The sequence below is a fragment of the Callospermophilus lateralis genome, chromosome 4 (genome assembly GCF_048772815.1).
Source record: "Callospermophilus lateralis isolate mCalLat2 chromosome 4, mCalLat2.hap1, whole genome shotgun sequence".
Taxonomy (NCBI): Eukaryota; Metazoa; Chordata; class Mammalia; order Rodentia; family Sciuridae; genus Callospermophilus; species Callospermophilus lateralis.
In genome coordinates, this window is record NC_135308.1 from 120,177,053 (window position 1) to 120,195,040 (window position 17,988).

General features: G+C 34.9%; 1 protein-coding gene across 2 annotated transcripts in view; it reads left to right on the forward strand.

Moving 5' to 3' along the window:
• The first annotated feature begins 2,981 nt into the window (after positions 1 to 2,981).
• Nup107 (nucleoporin 107) overlaps positions 2,982 to 17,988 on the forward strand; it is a 43,818-nt gene continuing 28,811 nt past the window's right edge. The window contains exons 1-8 of one of the 2 annotated variants that reach the window (XM_076853086.1): positions 2,982 to 3,097; positions 4,669 to 4,760; positions 5,245 to 5,331; positions 5,913 to 6,028; positions 8,297 to 8,441; positions 10,636 to 10,739; positions 11,902 to 12,029; positions 12,827 to 12,875. In XM_076853086.1, coding sequence (XP_076709201.1) covers positions 3,090 to 3,097; positions 4,669 to 4,760; positions 5,245 to 5,331; positions 5,913 to 6,028; positions 8,297 to 8,441; positions 10,636 to 10,739; positions 11,902 to 12,029; positions 12,827 to 12,875 — 729 coding nt within the window. In that variant the 5' untranslated portion in view covers positions 2,982 to 3,089. The remainder of the gene's footprint in view (positions 3,098 to 4,668; positions 4,761 to 5,244; positions 5,332 to 5,912; positions 6,029 to 8,296; positions 8,442 to 10,635; positions 10,740 to 11,901; positions 12,030 to 12,826; positions 12,876 to 17,988) is intronic. The other variant, XM_076853087.1, reaches the window with a different exon arrangement.

The following is a 17,988-nucleotide window of genomic DNA, read 5'->3' on the forward strand; positions in this document are numbered from 1 at the left end:
GAAGGGTACTCCAGGTCAGAAGGTTCGGGTTTGAGTGTTAATGGTTTGGCTGCTTCCTGTTCTTCAGCTCCCAAGGAGCTGTGCTTCTCCAGGCCTTTTCTCAAATTCTTAACAAGTCCATTACCTCTTGATATCTTCAGCAAATTCTCTTTAGGCATGGTGAATTTCTGTGATCGCAGCCAGGAACCCTAAACATAAAGCTAGGATGCATACAATATACACCACAGAAGGGATTTATTCCACATAATTTTAAATTAATCTAATGAATGTATCCTGAAATATTTTAGAATATTATGGTGTTCATGCCTACTAATATCAAAGGTGAATTCCAGTGCACTAACAATTTGTCTCTCTTTGTACATTACTGAATATAGGATTAATCCTTTGCCCCAAACTGCTCTTATTTTGTACCTTCTTGTCAATCACTAAGCACACTTCAAGTACTTATGTATAAAACACATTGGAATTCAATAGCTGAGGGACACATGGCAAGAACCTAAACTACTGGATTGTACTCTGAATACATTTGCAAGGCCTGACAAAACTCACTAGGACCACACTTCACTTCCCATAAAAACAAGTGCACTTTGTACAGAAAAATTAATGAGGAAAATAAGAGAACAACATGGCATGATTCTTCAAGAAGGCTATTAAAAGGAAAGAAAATATTTTGATGATTTACTTTGTACAGTACTCATGTGGTATCTCATTTTAAATCCTCACAATTCTGTAATAAAAGGTTTTTTTTTTAAAGAGAGAGTGTGAGAGAGGGAGAGAGAGAGAAGTTTTTAATATTTATTTTTTAGTTATTGGCAGACACAATGTCTTTGTTTGTACGTGGTGCTGAGGATCGAACCTGGGCCGCACGCATGCCAGGCGAGCGCGCTACTGCTTGAGCCACATCCCCAGCCCAAAGAACTGTTTATCTCCATTCTTCAGATGAAGGATCTGCACATGCATAGTGGGATTGAACCTAGGTCACCCCCAAAGCTGTGTTTCTTTCAAAATGTCATGTTGCCTCGTAGTGCATAAGGTATGAAGAGGCCTTTCTGAGAACACTGTTTTCCTAAATTAGAACAGAATGTAAATGTATAAGGCAAAATATGATTGATTTCCTCATTTCCCACTGAAACCAAGGAGGGTTCTGAAGAAAGAAAAAAGGTTCCTGCTGGACCAAAGAAAAAGCAAAGGAATTTTGTAAAGCTGCTCTTGATCAAATATCTGAAAAAGAAATTTGCCAGAAACATGCTTTGAAAAGCAAGGAGAAAGCCATACATGAAAAAGCTATCTTCCATCACAAGGAATATAGAAGTACAGAACTGAGATTCAATGGCTAGGATAGCAAGTAAAACTGGCAAACTTCTATGTACCAAGGTTTTAGTAGTGAGAGCCCAAAGATCTGAAAGGTATTGCAGATTCTTCATTTTCATTAGCTATTCAGTGACACCTTTATTAAACTCAACAAGACTTCAGTTAACATTTCAAAGATTCTGGAACCATATCTTGCATGGAGGTACCAAAACCTAAAATCTGTAAATGAATTGATCTACTGGTGTGATTATGGCAAAGAGTTATCTTGATAACTCTTTGACTGCTAGATCTCTTGATAAATATGGCATCATCTGACTGAAGGATCTAATTCATGAGATCTATGTACTGTTAGCAAACTCAAGCCAACTTCTTGTGACCCTTCAAATGATCTTCTCCATGAGGTAGAATGAAAAAAAAAAAAAAAAAAAGAATACCTATTTTGTAGAAAGTAAAGATGATTTATTAAAAGACAAAATTACAATAAATTTAGATTAAAGATCTTAATTGGTGTTGTGATTCTAGAATCAGGCAACACTGTAAGATGGGATAAGTGTTCCAGTGAGCTGAGCAGAAGAGGTTGGCTTTACAGACAGAAAAGGGCTGAAGAAAGCAGGGGAAAAAAAAAAAAGAAAAAAAGAAAAATGGATTGAGCATCTCAAAGTTATTTTCCTTGGGTAAAAGGGCCAGGGAGACAAAACAATAGAAAAATAACTGCTTATTCAAAACAACCAAAAAATTTCAGGTTACTATTTTGGTAAGGATTAAAGCAGAAGGAAGGTAATTATCATGCAGATTGAAAGTGTCCTATTTGTAAAATTTGATTCTCTCTTTGTCCTGATTTCTTTGAAAATTGGATCATTTAGTTTTGGTTCTAGTGAGATGGAACTTTAGTAGGAGTGACTCTGTTATGATGAATTTGGTCTGTCGGAGCCCAATGCAGGAGTTTAGTCCAAACAAAGGCATCCTATAATTTTTATTTAACGATTACAACTACACTATAACATCAGGTTTATTAGATTAACTATTAATAGATAGAAACCTACCATTATTTTTGTAATCTGGTCAGTTAATAAACTGTCACTGCTTTCAAATTGGGCAAAAAAAAAAAAAAAAGAAAAAAGAAAATATTGACTGATTCCTTCAGGACCAGAATATACTACTTTCTGCCTAGACAGCACTTTCTTCTATGCTTGCTTTTAGACGTTTTAAGATAAGCGATCCTATTTTCAATAAGGAAAAATACCAGGTAAGAAACAAACAACTGTGGAAAACAATTTTTAAAACTGTACATGGGGGTTGTACCACAATTCAGAGGTGAGTGCTCTGAAACAGGGACATTTGAAGTGTGGGACAGCCTTCTCATGTCTAAATTCCAAGTCCAAGTTCTTTCTGCCGAAGAATATCAGGAAATGACTTAGACATTCTTCCAGACCATCAGTATATTTCATGTTTCCCAAGAACACCCCAAGGTGTGAACCACTCCCACAAGCCAGGGTCCAGAATAAATCCCGCCCCCAGCCCGCCCCGGCCCAGCTACTCAGAGACACGCGCTGGCAAACTTCGCGCCTGCGCCCACGGACCTGCTACTGTTAGTGGGAGTCGCGCATGCGTCAGGTAGGAACTTTGTTTCTTCTGTCCCACACCTTTTTCTTTCAGGCTGGGTTAGTTAGGGAGCGCTTCCGGGTCAAAGGGTTTGCTTCCGGAGAGCGGGAATGCTGAAACGCGGTGTTTAAACTGGAGCCCTGTTTGCAAGTTTCTGAGTGCTGAAGACAGTATCCATGGACAGGTCAGTCCTGATGGTGACTACTGGACCCAAAGTCTTGTCCCTCTTGCCTGTTAGCGGAACGAAATAAATAAAACCAGGCTTCCAGAGGAAGCCGGGGAGGTCCGGGTGGCTGCTTACAGGACTCTTTTCCTGGGCCGGGAGATTTGGCAATTGATGAAGGACAGGCCGCCTGGCTTGGGCGTAGCAAGGGACACCAATAAAGATAATCTTATGTTTCTACCGCTACTCTGCGTTCTTTTTAGCGCTTTCTCACAACTGTGTTCACTCGTGAGGTGGGCGGGGTATGTGGTAGCTGGGTAGTGGGAATGCTAAGTGATCAGCCCGAGATCACAAAGCCAGTCAGTGACAGTACTGAGATCTCAGCCTAGACCTTATGATTAAAAAGTGTGCCCGCAGAGGCTGGGGCTGTAGCTTAGTGGAAGAGCCTTGCCTAGTATGAGTGAGGCACTGGGTTCTATACTCGGCACCACATTAAATAAATAAATAAATAAATAAAGTAAAGGCATTCTGTCTATTTAAACCACACACAAAAAAATATTTTTAAAGTCAGCATGAGATAGAGTGCCTTCTAATGACCTGATGATTATGCTAGTAGCCTCAAAGTTTCAAGATTCTTACCTTCAGGGAATTTATCGTGTAGCAGTGAAATGGTGTTTTGTACTGCACTATGGTAAAAGAAATGAAGGAGCCAGTAAGTCTCTCTGACACGGGGGATATTAGGAAACTTCTCAAAGATAGTAATTTTCTAGCGGTTTTTAAATAATAATGGTGCATTGTTAAGACCCAAAACTTGAAGCCAGGCTCTGTGGTGTATACCTGTAATCCCAGCTGCTTGGAGGCTGAGGCAGGATGACACAAATTGGAGACCACATGGGCAATTTAGCGAGACCCGGTCTCAAAATAAAAGTAAAGGGGCTAGAGTTATATAGTTCAGTGATAGAGCGCTTGCCTAGCATATGTGAGTTTTAGAGTGTAGTCCCCAGTAATCCTCACCCCCCACCAAAAAGAGAGAGATTTCTTCAATTAAGGAACTTCTTGATCCACCAGGGGAAGAAAGATTTACTTTCATGAAGCAATTATATAAAACAATGTTATATATTCCAGTGTTGAAATAGGACAAAGTAGTATACTGAGTGCTATAAATTCAAAGTCTTTTTTTTAGTTAAGACTATAAAGAATGAGGATTTGGAGCAGGAGAGGATTTTTAATTATTTATTTATTTTGATACCATGGATTGAACTCAGGGGCACTCAACCACTGAGCCACATTCCCAGTCCTATTTTTTTTTGTGTGTGTGTGTTTTATTTAGAGACAGGGTCTCCCTGAGTTGCTTAGTGCCTCCCTGTTTCTGAGGTTGGCTTTGAACCCAAACCCACAGTCCTCTTGTCTCAGCCTCCCACTGAGCCACATCTCCAGCCTTTATTTTGTGAGAGGGTCTTCTAAATTGCTGAAGCTGGTCTTGAACTTGGGAATCTCCTGCCTCAGCCTCCAGAGTGGCTGGGATTATAGGAATGTGCCCCTACACCTGGCAGCAAATACTATATTAAAAGAATTTAATTATACTGTTTTAGAAGTGGCTTTGCGGAGATGTCATCCCCTGTGATCCGCGAGGCAGAGGTGACACGGACTGCTCGGAAACAGAGTGCACAAAAAAGAGCCTTAAGTATCCTTTGCATTTTAAGGATCGGTATACAGTTGCAGCATGTTTTGAATCAATGTTGTAGGATTTTCTTTTTATGAGAGGTATTAAACATTATCTGTAATAAAATACTGTAGAAGTTAGTTTTGTTCACTCCATAGATATTTTATTTGGTCAACATAATGCTCTCACTGAAATTCAATGAGATTAATATTTATGTTTCCTTGATAAAATGTTCTATTTTACTGCTATGTTATAGTTAGAATTTCTTTTTTTAATTTGAAATTTTGACTGCAAACTCTTAAGATCAATATATAATCTAAGACATCAGAATTTGAATGACAGGGGAAATTAGTTACTTATAATTTGGATTAAAAAAAAAAGGTAGCCACAAAATACATGTTCTTGAAAATTTTATTTATACATTTTGTGTGGTAAAGCTATGGTTAATTCTTATGGTTAATGATCTTTTCTCCACATGGCAAACTTTTCTTAACTCTTCCTGAAGTCCGGGCTTCTCAAGATGAAAATTTTGGAAATACTACACCAAGAAACCAAATTATCCCACGAACTCCCAGTTCATTTCGACAGCCTTGTAAGATTGTTTTTGTTTTAAAGCATTTCATAATAACAATAGTTAAAATAGCAAATATCATTTATTGTGCATATAATAAACATTTGATTTTAATCATATAAGCACAAATAATAATGATTACAGTTATTTGTCGAACTCTTACTATGAACAAGACATTGTTCTTCACAGTAACTATGACAGTGTTATCTCTATTTTACAACTATCACTAGAAGTGATAGTTAGAGAAGTTAAAATGAGTAATAAATTCCATATGTAATGGAACAAAGATTAAAACATTAATCTGTTTAAAGCACACACCCTCTTATATTGTGCTGCCTCAGTATACTTTATAAAATTGGAATATGAAGGATTTTTAACTGAGCAGTTACAGTATAATGAAAGCATCTACACTGTATAAAAATTTTTCCTGATAGACTTAGTATCTTAGTAAGTTAAATCTTTATAGATGTGTTAATATTTAAAGTATTTATTTGGCTAGGATCCAAGTAATTGGAAAATTAATTCTTTACTGTTTGCTTGCTTTGTTTTGATGACCACTACTCCCACAACTTGGGTTCTTTTTATTAAATTCTTGTTTGTAGTTACTCCACCAAATCGAAATTTTCTAAGGCATCCAGATGTTTCCTCCATTCTTGGAACAGGAGGGAGGTCTCCCCGGCTTACACAGTCTTCAGGATTCTTGGGAAATCTGTCCATGGTATGTATAAAATTAGTGCTGACTGGGTACAGTGGCACATTCCTATAATCCCAGCTACTCACAAGGCTGAGGCTGGGAAAAACCCCACAAACATTCAGTCACAGAAGTGATCTATGTTGTGAGAGTATAAGGAGAATTTGACTAAATTTGTATTTTGTACTCAAGGGGTAAAATAGAAAACCTTTGAAAAATTAGATGGGATGGATGGCTCTTTAGAACTTATAATGTTATAGTATTGAAAATAGGAGAAGAGATGTTATATAAACTGATGCAGAATGGCTTCACCTAGGTATTAAAAATATCCTATTTTTTGAAAAGAAAGTGTTGCCAAGAAGAAGGAAACAGAAGGTTTTTGTTGGAGTAGAAGAGTATTATGGCACATTTAGTTCCAAAAACAACATAAAAATGGTTCTATCTTTGGCTCTGTGCTTTATTAAACAGCCAGAATTTTTTTTTTTTTTTTTTTTTTTTGTACCAGGATTGAACCCAGGGTGTTTAACTACTGAGCCACATTTCCAGACCTTTTTATTTTTTGAGACAGGGTCTCACTGGCTTGCTAAGGCTGGACTTGAATTTGCAATCCTCCTTCCTCGGCCTCCCAAGTTGCTAGTATTATAGGCAAGTGCCACCATACCTGGCCAGGCACAGAGATTTTTATTTTCACGTGAAATTGTCTAAGTGTATTCTGAAGAGTAGTTTTGCCTGTTAAACCTCTCCTTATTAAAGGTAAAATCCATCATTCTATTTATTTATTTATTTTTAAGTGTGGTGGTAGGGATTAAACTCAGGACCTCATGCATGATAACCAGGCACTCTACTAATGAACTACACTCTCAGCCCCAAACCCATCTTTAATATTTATTATAGCATTGGGGCTAGAAATATAGCTCAGTGGAAGAATGTGTGCTTAGCCTGCAGGAGGTTTTGAGTTTGTCCTCCCTGGCACTACAAAGGAAAAAAGAAAGGATAAAAAAAATATACTGTCCTTATGAAACTTATTTATTTTGACAGTGGTTTTTTTTTCAATTTTTGTTTTGTTTTGTTTCACTTAAAAACATTAATAAATTGCCTGCTTTTGGATTTAAGCAAAAGAAAAAGACTTTTTATCAGTGTACTGCTTCAGATCTATAAGATTAATAGTAAAATTTTTTCTCTTTTATAGTAGAGGTATTTTCCTGATTTTTCCCAATTTGTATGTCAGTCATGAGAGATAGTACTGGGTATAGGTTTCTCTGAATTAAATAAAATTATTTGATTTAATATTTTTACCATATGTCTACTGCGAAGATTTGATTGTAGACCAAAGTACTTTCTTGCATTTCCTCTACATCAGAATTTCCAGATACAGCCTTTTCATACATAGATACTTCAGTTTCTGTCTCTGAGATATAAGGATACTTTTTTTGGCATATATTACTGTTAACACATGTAACTAACACAGTAATTCGTTATCATTTCAGACATCCATTTTATATCACTATTGCTTAATGACAAGGATGCTTTCTGAGAAATGCAGTGTTGGGTAATTTTGTTGTCATGATCATAGAGTGTACATATCAAACTACGATGCTAGAGTGTCACTGGGTGATATAATTTTGTACAACATGGTCATTTATGTATTGTTTATGAAGCATAATATATATGTAATGACTGTAGACATTATAGTACATATTTCAGTAAGTGCTTGAAGTTCCTGTTCTATCAAAATTTTTGTTGTTTTGTTTAAATCAGAATCCAGACAAGGTGAACACATTAGACATTTATGTATCTTTAAGTTTTCTAATGTGTAGTTCCTCATCTTTTTTTTTTTTTTTAATTATTATTAATTTGTTACAGAAACTGCATTATTTGTCCTGTACAGGTCCCCAAAAGTAAAAAATTGAGGTGAACTTACATGTAGGACTTTATTTTACCTACTAATAAGAGCATAAATTTTACAAACTGTAATCTTCATTGACTTTTTTTTTTTAATATTTTTTATTTTATTTTTATGTGGTGCTGAGGATCGAACCCAGTGCCTCACACATACTAGGCGAGCGCTCTACCTCTGAGCCACAACCCCAGCCCCTTCATTGACTTTTTTTAAAGGCATGAAATAATACATTGGAAAAAACAATTTTAAAACCCATGGATTCTTTAACAAAATAAACCCTGTTGGCTATCTTTTTAAAAATGAAAATCATATATGTAAGGTTTCAGTATTTTTTAACTTTATTTAGTATTAAAATATTTATTCACCTAATAACAATAGCTCCATTGCTTTTCAAGGTAACTAATCTGGATGACAGTAATTGGGCAGCTGCATTCTCATCACAGCGTTTAGGGCTCTTCACAAACACAGAGCCGCACAATGTAACAGAGGATGTAAATCTCAGTGCCGTTATGTTACGTGAAGATGATCCTGGAGAAGCTGGTAAAATGGCTTTTAAGTTTTGTGACAAAGTAGCTTTTCACTTTACAAAGGTCAAGGAAACTATCTCCTGTTCCTGAACATTATTAAATACTTTTTTGGTCGGGGGGAGTGCCATAAACTTTTTTTTTTCCCCCAAAATACTGAAGACTAGAAGTCAAAGATATGGCAAGGGTTACTTTCTTTTAAGATTTCTCTTCTTGGCTTACAGGTGGCCATTTTCCTCCCATGTTTTTACATAGTTTTCCTTCTATGTATAACAGTGTTATGTAGGTTTTTCATTACTTTAGCATCATAAGCTAGCACTCATAGATGAGTGCTAGTCAATGTGCTTACCAGTAAGCATTAACTTATATAATACCATGGTCCTTTCCATAGTCTATTAAAGAGGTAATCATTCCCATTTTAGAGGAAAGGAAACTGCTACTCACAGGGGTTAAATTAGCTTGCTTAAGATCACCTGGCTAGGAAGTAATGGCAACTGGATTTGAAACTAAGCAGTTAGATTTCAGAGCCCTGCTCTTAATACTTCAGTAACAACTATTTTCTTGTAGCATTTGCTAGTAATATGTACCCAGGTATAGAGTGACTTAAAAATACTTTCTCCTTAATCTATAAAATAGAAGAATTCCATTTTAAAGGCAATACCTTAAATATTGTACAATACTATACTAAAGTGTATGTATTTCCCCTGAGTAGAACATATTTGTGTCCAGTATAACTCTTAGCTACTTTGATACGGAAAACTTAAAATACAATTCAGGTGTTCTAAAATTTGAACCATATACTGTTTTTTTTGTAATGATTGTCAATAACACAGAAAAGACTAATAACTACTACATCTTTGGAATCTTAAAAGACTTACACGTAACAAAAGAAAAATAAACTGGACTATATCAAAAGTTTAATCTTTCATGTATCAAAAGATATAATCAATAGAGCAAAAGCAGCTAGGATGTAATGAAAAAATATTTTAAATATATATCTGATAAGGAGTTCATATCTAAAATGTATACATATATAAAACTCCCATAACTTAACAATAAAACATTAATTTGGTTAAAAAATAGGCAAATCTAGGCGGCACAGTGGTGCACACCTGTGATCCCAATTACTTATTAGGATGAGGCATAAGGATTGCAGTCAAGACCAGCCTGGTTCTTGATTAGTTAAACCCTGTCCCAAAATAACATAAAAAGGTCTAGGGACATGGCCTAGTGGTAGGCACTTCTAGCGCATGTGACCTGGGTTCATTCCCCAGTACCACCCTCTTCCCCCCAAAAAAGGCAAAAAACTTGAATAGACATTTCTTAAGAGAATATATGTACATAGCCATTAAGCACATGAAAATATACTCAACATCATCATAATCATTATAGAAATGTAAATTGAAACCATAAAATAACAACTATTGACAAATATAGAGAAATCAAAACTCTCCTGTACTGTTGTATTGGTGTGAATGTAAAATGGTACAGCCTCTGTGGAAAACAATTTGGCAATTCCTCAAAAAACTAAAAATAATAATATTATTCATAGTACCTAGTATCCATTTTTAGATGAATGGAAGAATAAAATATAGTACTTACATAAAATAGAATAGTATTCAACTAAAAATGAAAGACATTCTGACATGTATTACAGCATGGATGAACCTTGATGATGTTATGCTAAGTGCAATAAGTCAGTTTCAAAAAGACAAATATTGGGGCTGGGGTTGTGGCTTAGTGGTAGCATGTGCAAGGCATTGGGTTCGATTCTCAGCACTGCATATAAATAAATAAAGATCCATCAACAACCAAAATATATATATATATATATATATATATATATTTTTTTTTTTTTTTAAAGACAAATATTGTATTATTATACTTAAAAGAAGTACTTAGAGTAGTCAGACTTCACAGAATAGAATGATGGTTGCCAGGGGCTTGAGAAATACAGGATGGGCATTTGTAATGTATATTTTTTTGCTAAGTGCAAATTTGTAATGTATATTTTACTGATTAAAATGTTTTAGGACTAGGATGTAGCTGAGTGGAAGAGCACTTGCCTAGCATGTAGAAGTCCCTGGGTTGGATCCCAGCACCGCAAAATAAATAAATAAACAGCAGTGAAAAGAAAATTATTGTTTGTGTTTTCAAACAGAATTACCTAAAGTATGTCCTTTTTTTGTTTTCTTTTTAATGTGTTTTAGCATCCATGAGTATGTTTTCTGATTTCCTGCAGTCGTTTTTGAAGCACTCTTCAACTACAGTTTTTGACCTTGTGGAAGAGTATGAAAATATTTGTGGTAGTCAGGTAAACTAATTTTACTGCATCAAGGTCAAATTTCCGGACTTTTAGTTTTATTGAACAGTATGAACCTGTTACTTTCCATTACTAATTTTAAAAGAAATGTCTTAGGAGCCAGGTGCTGTGGCTCATGCATTGAGGCATAAAAGTAGGCATACTTTGGAGACTCAGGCAGGAGGATCAAAGACAACCTGGAAAACTTAGCAAGGCCCTGTGTCAAAATAAAATTTTAAAAAGAGATGGGGATGAACCTCAGCGCAAGAGCCCTTGATTCAATCCTCAGTAACACAAACAAACAAACAAACAAAAAAATGCTTTAGGGGTGCAGTAGCAGGAGAGATAGGGCAGTCAGCCAGAGCATCTCTGCTTTTTATATATTGAAGGCCCATAATAAGATTTCTTTGGAGGAACAAAAGAAATCTGCTTAAAGAAAATAAAAAATGTACAGAGAATTCAATATTCAACAACAAGAAAACAGATGAAGTTTTAAAAATGTACCTTGGCTGCTGTTGTTGAATCTGAAATCTAAAGTTAATTAATCTCCACCACCCCTGTACTGGGAATTGAACCCAGGGGAAATATGTCACTGAACTACATTTCTAGTCCTTTTTAAAAATTTTTTATTTTGTGACAGGGTCTTGATAAATTGCTAAGGCTAGCCTCCAACTTGTGATCTTCTGCTTCAGCTTCTCGAGTTGCTAGAATTACAGGCATGCACAACCATGCCTGGCTATAAAAGTATGTTAAACTCATATGTATATACTCACATAAATATACCTTGCCCTAAATTTGGGTCATTTCTAGTGGGAATGTTATATTATGTTCAATTCAGAAAGACAGAAATAGGTTAGACCTCATGCTTGGTATGTGCCTTCAATTCCAGCAACTTGGGAGGCTGAGTCAGGAGGATTGCACATTTAAGGCCAGCCTCAGCATCTTAGACACTGTCTCAAAGTAAAAAATAAAATGAACTAGGATTTGGCTCGGTGGTAGAGTGCCCCTGGGTTCAATCCTCAGTACGCCCCCCCCCCCACAAAAAATGTAGAATAGGAAAGGTTTATAATATGTATATATACATTTAACATTGTGTACTTAAAGAACTCAAAGTTGCTTAAAAACTCAAAATTTTAGAAAATTAACCTCTTTAAATTTTGTGGTTTTAATTCAGGTGAATATACTGAGTAAAATAGTGAGCCGAGCAACCCCTGGACTGCAAAAGTTTTCAAAAACAGCCAGTATGCTGTGGCTTCTTCAACAGGAGATGGTCACATGGAGGCTGCTAGCTTCTTTGTATAGGTAAAATTGTATAGATTTTATAAATGAAATGAACATAAGGTAACAAACCAATAGGAAAATTAATTTGTAACTTAAGAGTAAGATGAGTTTGGAAATAAATTTTGCCATTTTTGAGGCTTATCATTTCTAATATAATTGTCGGGTGAATTACAAGAAAAGAAAGGGCTTTCGGATCATAAAGCTGGTGACTAAAAAAAAAATTGGCTATGTATAAAGATTTAAGGAAAGTGCTAAAAATAGAGCAATACTTAGATGAAGATAGATTTAGAAAAAGAACTGAAAGGTATACTTTATATAATGGAAGTTTGAAAAAAGTTAATCAAGTTTTCTATCTCATGCTCAGTGGTTTTGGCTTTTTACTGTTGCTTTCCATGCTGATGAGAAAATAAAGAAAATCAAAAAAAAAAATGTGGATGTGTAACCGATGTGATTCTGAAATCTTTGTATTGTTTTGAATAACCAATAAAAAAATAAAATAAAATAAAAATAAAAATAAAAAAAAGAAAATCATATTACTCTTATTTTTCCATATAGAAAAGGTATATGCATTAGCAGGTAATCATTAGAGACCTTTTTGTAGTGTGTATTTTTAGTAAACACCAGTTTTGTTCAGGTGTCAAATTCAACAGGCATTTACTACTCTTGTCTTGTATTCAAAGTTTAGTGATTAAGTAGATTGGAAATTCATTTGTTGGTGACAGAATGCATGTGTTCACATGCAATAGCTTAAAAGGTGAGTTCATACATTCATTCATGTAAAATTAAGACCTTTTCATTTTGTGTTATTTTTTCCTTAGGGACAGAATACAGTCTTCATTAGAAGATGAAAATATGTTTGCAATTGCTGTAAGTTTTATATTAGTTTTTTTTCCTTTATAGATGCTTAAAAATTAAAATGTTTTTTAGTCATAAGATATGATATTTCAACACTCCATCATGAATTTCTGCATTTAAAAAATTTTACAAGTACATAAAAGATTACAACTTGGTAAAATGATCAAATACTGATTTACATTATAGACTATAGGTAAAAGTCCTTCTTTATCCTCCTGACTATTCAGCATACCAATCTGGTTTGTATTCTACCAGATATTTTTCTGTGCAACTTTATGCATAGACATTTTCTCGCATATAAGTTGTTTTTTTAACATACAGTATAATTTCATTTATATATTATACTGAGTATTTTTGAGTTATATTTCTTAATTATTGTGTCAGTTCATATAAGTTTACCTTATTTTTTCATGGTAAATCAGAATATAAAGATGCCATAAGCATACATTTCCTGCTGGACAGATTTAGGATGTTTCCAGTATTTTTGCTATAATAGTCAATAATGCATTTGAAAATTCTTTTTCATGCTTATTTGTGTATTCCAGTATTTCCTATATTTCCAGAAGTACATTCCTTGGGCCAAAATTTGAGATTGTCATTACTTAATATGCCAGTTCTTATTCTTCATTAATAGTTTATGAAAATGTTTATTCTGGTGACATATTAGCAATCATTTGATATTCCCAGCTGGGAAAATATCTCATTTTAATTTGTAAATCCTTAGTCACTAGTGAAATGTCATGTTTTTTCATTCACACCATATGTATTTATGAATTTGCATTCATATCCTTGGCTTATTTCCCTATTATTTATTTTCTTACTAATCCTTTTTTTATACATGTTAGCAATATTTTTCTGTTACTTGTTTTCTAACTCTATGAGTTCTTTTCCATTTTCATCTGATCACATGTCTTATGTTTTCCTTTTGCAAGCATTATCTTGTATTGCATAAGGAAGGCCTTTCCTGTTTCACTTTATTTATTTATTTATTTTTGGTGAACCTAGGAGTGCTTAACCACTGAGCTACAACCCGGCCCTTTTTTGTAATTTAGTTAGAGACAGGGTCTTGCTGAGTTGCTCAGGACCTCAATAAGTTGCTAAGGCTGGCTTTGAACTTGCAATCCTCCTGCCTCAGCCTCTGGAGCCTCAACCACTGGGATTACAAGTATGTTCCACCACATCTGGCTAATTATTTATTTGTTTGTATGTTTATTTATTTATTAGTAAAGCAGCCCTGGGTGAGTTGAGCACTCTGGATTCATTCTCCAGTACCTCATTAAAAAAAAAAAATTCACCTAAATTTAACTTTTTTTTTTTTTTTTTAATTTTAATATTTATTTTTTAGTTATTGGCGAACACAACATCGTTGTTTGTATGTGGTGCTGAGGATCGAACCCGGGCCGCACGCATGCCAGGCGAGCGCGCTACCGCTTGAGCCACATCCCCAGCCCTAAATTTAACTTTTTTAAAAAAGTCAAAAGCTTACATAATAAGTTGTTTTGTTTGTTTGTTTGTTTGTTTGTTTTGAAGAGAGAGAATTTTTAAATATTTATTTTTTGGCAGACACAACATCTTTGTTTGTATGTGGTGCTGAGGATCAAACCCGGGCCACACGCATGCCAGGCGAGCATGCTACAGCTTGAGCCACATCCCCAGCCCAACATAATAAGTTCTTGAATTTATCCAGTCTGGGTTTGTCTATAAAGTAGGCGAGAAATTTAACTTTTTTCAAGTAAATATTCATTTATCCCAACAAGCCAACCTTTCTTCACTGATTTGTAATGCTAACTTTATAATATACCCAATCATATTTATACATGGAAGTTTTTGAATTGATTGATTCATTTGAAAGCCAGTACTATACAAAGTGATTTACTCTAACTCAAGAAATTTTAATATCTGGGTAGGATAAGTCCCCTCTCCCATTTATAAGTACAGTTTTGGCTATATTTTGCATAGTATTTCCCTTGACAAACTTTATACTTTCCATTTTTTAAAAATCTTCAATGGTATATTTATTGAAATAATAGTGAATTTGTAGATTAATTTGGGGAAAAATGTTATCTTTACCATATTGAGTGTTCCCATTTGTAAAATGGTATCTCTTTCCATTCAAATCTTTCATATAGGTCTTGTAGTCTTCTCTATAAAGTTCTCTATGAATCCTACTATAAATGGATTCTCTTATATTTTCTAATTAGTTATTACTGTCAAATGGAAAGTTACTGATTTATGTGTAGCATTCTTATTTGCCATCTTTCTGAGCTCTCTTACCATCTCTAATAGTTTTTCCTTTTGATTTTATTGGATACTCTATGTCTTCAGTAATCATCTACAAATACTAAGTTTCCCTTACTCCTTTATAGTCATTATCCCTCTTTCTTTTTTTGGTTTTGGGGGTGGCAGGTACCAGGGATTGAACTCAGGGGCACTCGACCACTAAGCCATATCCCCACCCCTGTTTTACATTTTATTTAGAGACAGGATCTCACTAAGTTGCTTAGTGCCTTATTTTTGCTGAGGCTAGCTTTGAACTGGTGATCCTCCTGCCTGAACCTCGGAGCCGCTGGGATTATAAGTGTGTGCCACCATGCCCGCTGGCTCTCTATTTATTTTTGTTGTTGTTGGTACTGGGGATTGAACCTGAGGGCCTTTACCACTAAGCTATATCCCCATACAATGTTGAATTATATCACTAATAGCAGACATTCTTTTCTTGTTTCTGAAAAGAATGCTTCTGTTTCATCCTTACATTTGATGGTTCACCACAGATTAAGAATATTTTTTCCTCCTAATTTACTAAGACGGAATGGGTATTGAATGCAGTCAAATGTTTTGTTTTGTTTTAGCTTCTATAGATACTTGCTTTACTTTATTAGTGCAATAACTTGTAAATAGTTTCACTAATATCAGATTATCTCAGGGTAAGCTGTCAGTCATATTGTATTCCTAAATATACTAATAAATTCTGTTAGCTAATATTTGATTTAGGACTTCCCTAAGTATGGTTTCTTCCTTTCTTTCTTTTTGGTAACATTATCATCCTTTTGGTGTCTAGAGTCCTGCTGCCTCTCCAGAACATGTTCAGAAATCTTCCATCTTTTTTTGTGTCCTGTTGAAGAATGTAAAATTATTTGTTCTTTGAAGTCTTAAAAAAACATGCCTGTATCCAGCACTCAGGGCTGAGGCAGGAGGATCAGTTGAGCCCATGAGTTCAGACTAGCATGAGCAACAGTTTAGTGAGAACCCATCTCAAAAACAAAACATTGAGACCAGATGCCTTCTGAGGGTTTAATTATTTATCTTTTGATTTCAAAAGTTATTTGAGCCTAGCACAGTGGTGCACACCAATAATCCCAGCAGCTCCAGAGACTGAGCTAGGAGGATCTCAAGTTCAAAACCAGCCTCAGCAAAAGCGAGGTGCTAATAAGCAATTCAGTGAGACCATGAGACCCTATCCCTTAATAAAATACAAAATAGGGCTAGGGATGGGGCTGAGTGGCAGAATGCCCCTGAGTTCAATCCCCGGTACACTCCCCTACCCCTATACCCGCAAAAAAAAAAAAAAAAAAAAGTAATTAATGTTTGAAGCAAGTATATAAGGAAAAGAGAATAATATGTATTTTTATAAATAACTTAAGCTATCTATGTCTATTAGTCTGCTTTTTAACCTAAAATATTTTTAGTATCTTTCCCATCTCTTAATTATTTATTCCACAAATACCAAAAATGTAACATACACATTTAAGTAACTCACTTAATTACTTCTCATAGTTTCCTAGTGACTGTTTTTATATTTATTTTTTAGTTGTATACAATACCTTTAGTTTGTTTGTTTTTATGTGGTGCTGAGGATTGAAACCAGGGCCTCGCATGTGCTAGGCAATTGCTCTACTGCTGAGCCACAACCCCGCCCCACCACCTTGGATTTGATTTTTCCAAGTAGGCAATTCTGTTATCTATACATAATAATGACTTTGATTCTTTTTCCCATATTTATTAGTATATAGTTCTTTTTCTGATTTTATTGTGGTAGCTAGAATTTTTTAGGTAAAGTTGAACAATAGAGATTCTTCTTTTAGTCTGCTGCATTTTAAAGGAAGTGTCTCACTTTACAGTTAGAAATAGTACTTGCTAGAAGTTTTAATCAGATAGTTATACTATTCTTCTAATTTGTGAATTGTTTGCATGTTTGTGTGTTGCTAGGCATTGAATCCAGAGCCTTGTACTTTCTAGTCAGGCGCCCTCCCACTGAGCTATACCCCTATCCCTTTTTTATTTTTATTTTTTTACTCTTTATTTTATTTACTTATTTTTATGTGGTGCTGAGGATCAAACTCAGGGCCTCACACATGCTAGGCAAGCGCTGTACTGCTGAGTCACAACCTCAGCCCCCCTTTTTATTTTTTATTTTGAGACAGATTCTCACTAAGTTACCCAGCCTAGAAGTTAGGATTCTCATGCCTCAGTCTTCTTAGTAGCTGGGATTACAGGCATTTGCCACCATGTCCAACTTGAAGTTTTTTGTTTTTTGTTTTTTAATCAAATGGTATTTTGGCATTGATCAATAAGTTCATGTAGGCTGAAGATATAGTTCAGTGGTGGATTGGTTGCCTACCACATGTGAGGCCTTGGGTTTAGTGGCCAGAACTGTTTTTAAAAAAAAAATAGAAGTTAATATAGCTTTTCTCTTTTTATTTAACATTTATTTTTTTTAGTTGTAGGTGGTCACAATACCTTTATTTTATTTTTATGTGGTGCTGAGTATGGAACCTACCCAGCGCCTCATGCAGGCTAGGCGAGCACTCTTCCTCTGAACCACAACCCCAGCCCAGCTTTTCTCTTTTAACCCATAAATAAAATAGATTAATAGATATGACTCATGCTTGAACTAGTCACAATATATTATCCTTTTCATATACTGTTTATGGTTACTTTGCTTCTATTTCGTGGCAATGTTGTCATTTCAAGTCAGTCTTAAAAGTCTTGGATTACATTTAGGTTTTACTACTTACTATCTTCTGCCATGTTAATGAAAAGATTTTTAAAGTTCATTTTTTTTAACTATTTTATTTTGCTTATTTTTCACTGAAGCAACACATTGGGGAAATAGAACTTTTACATT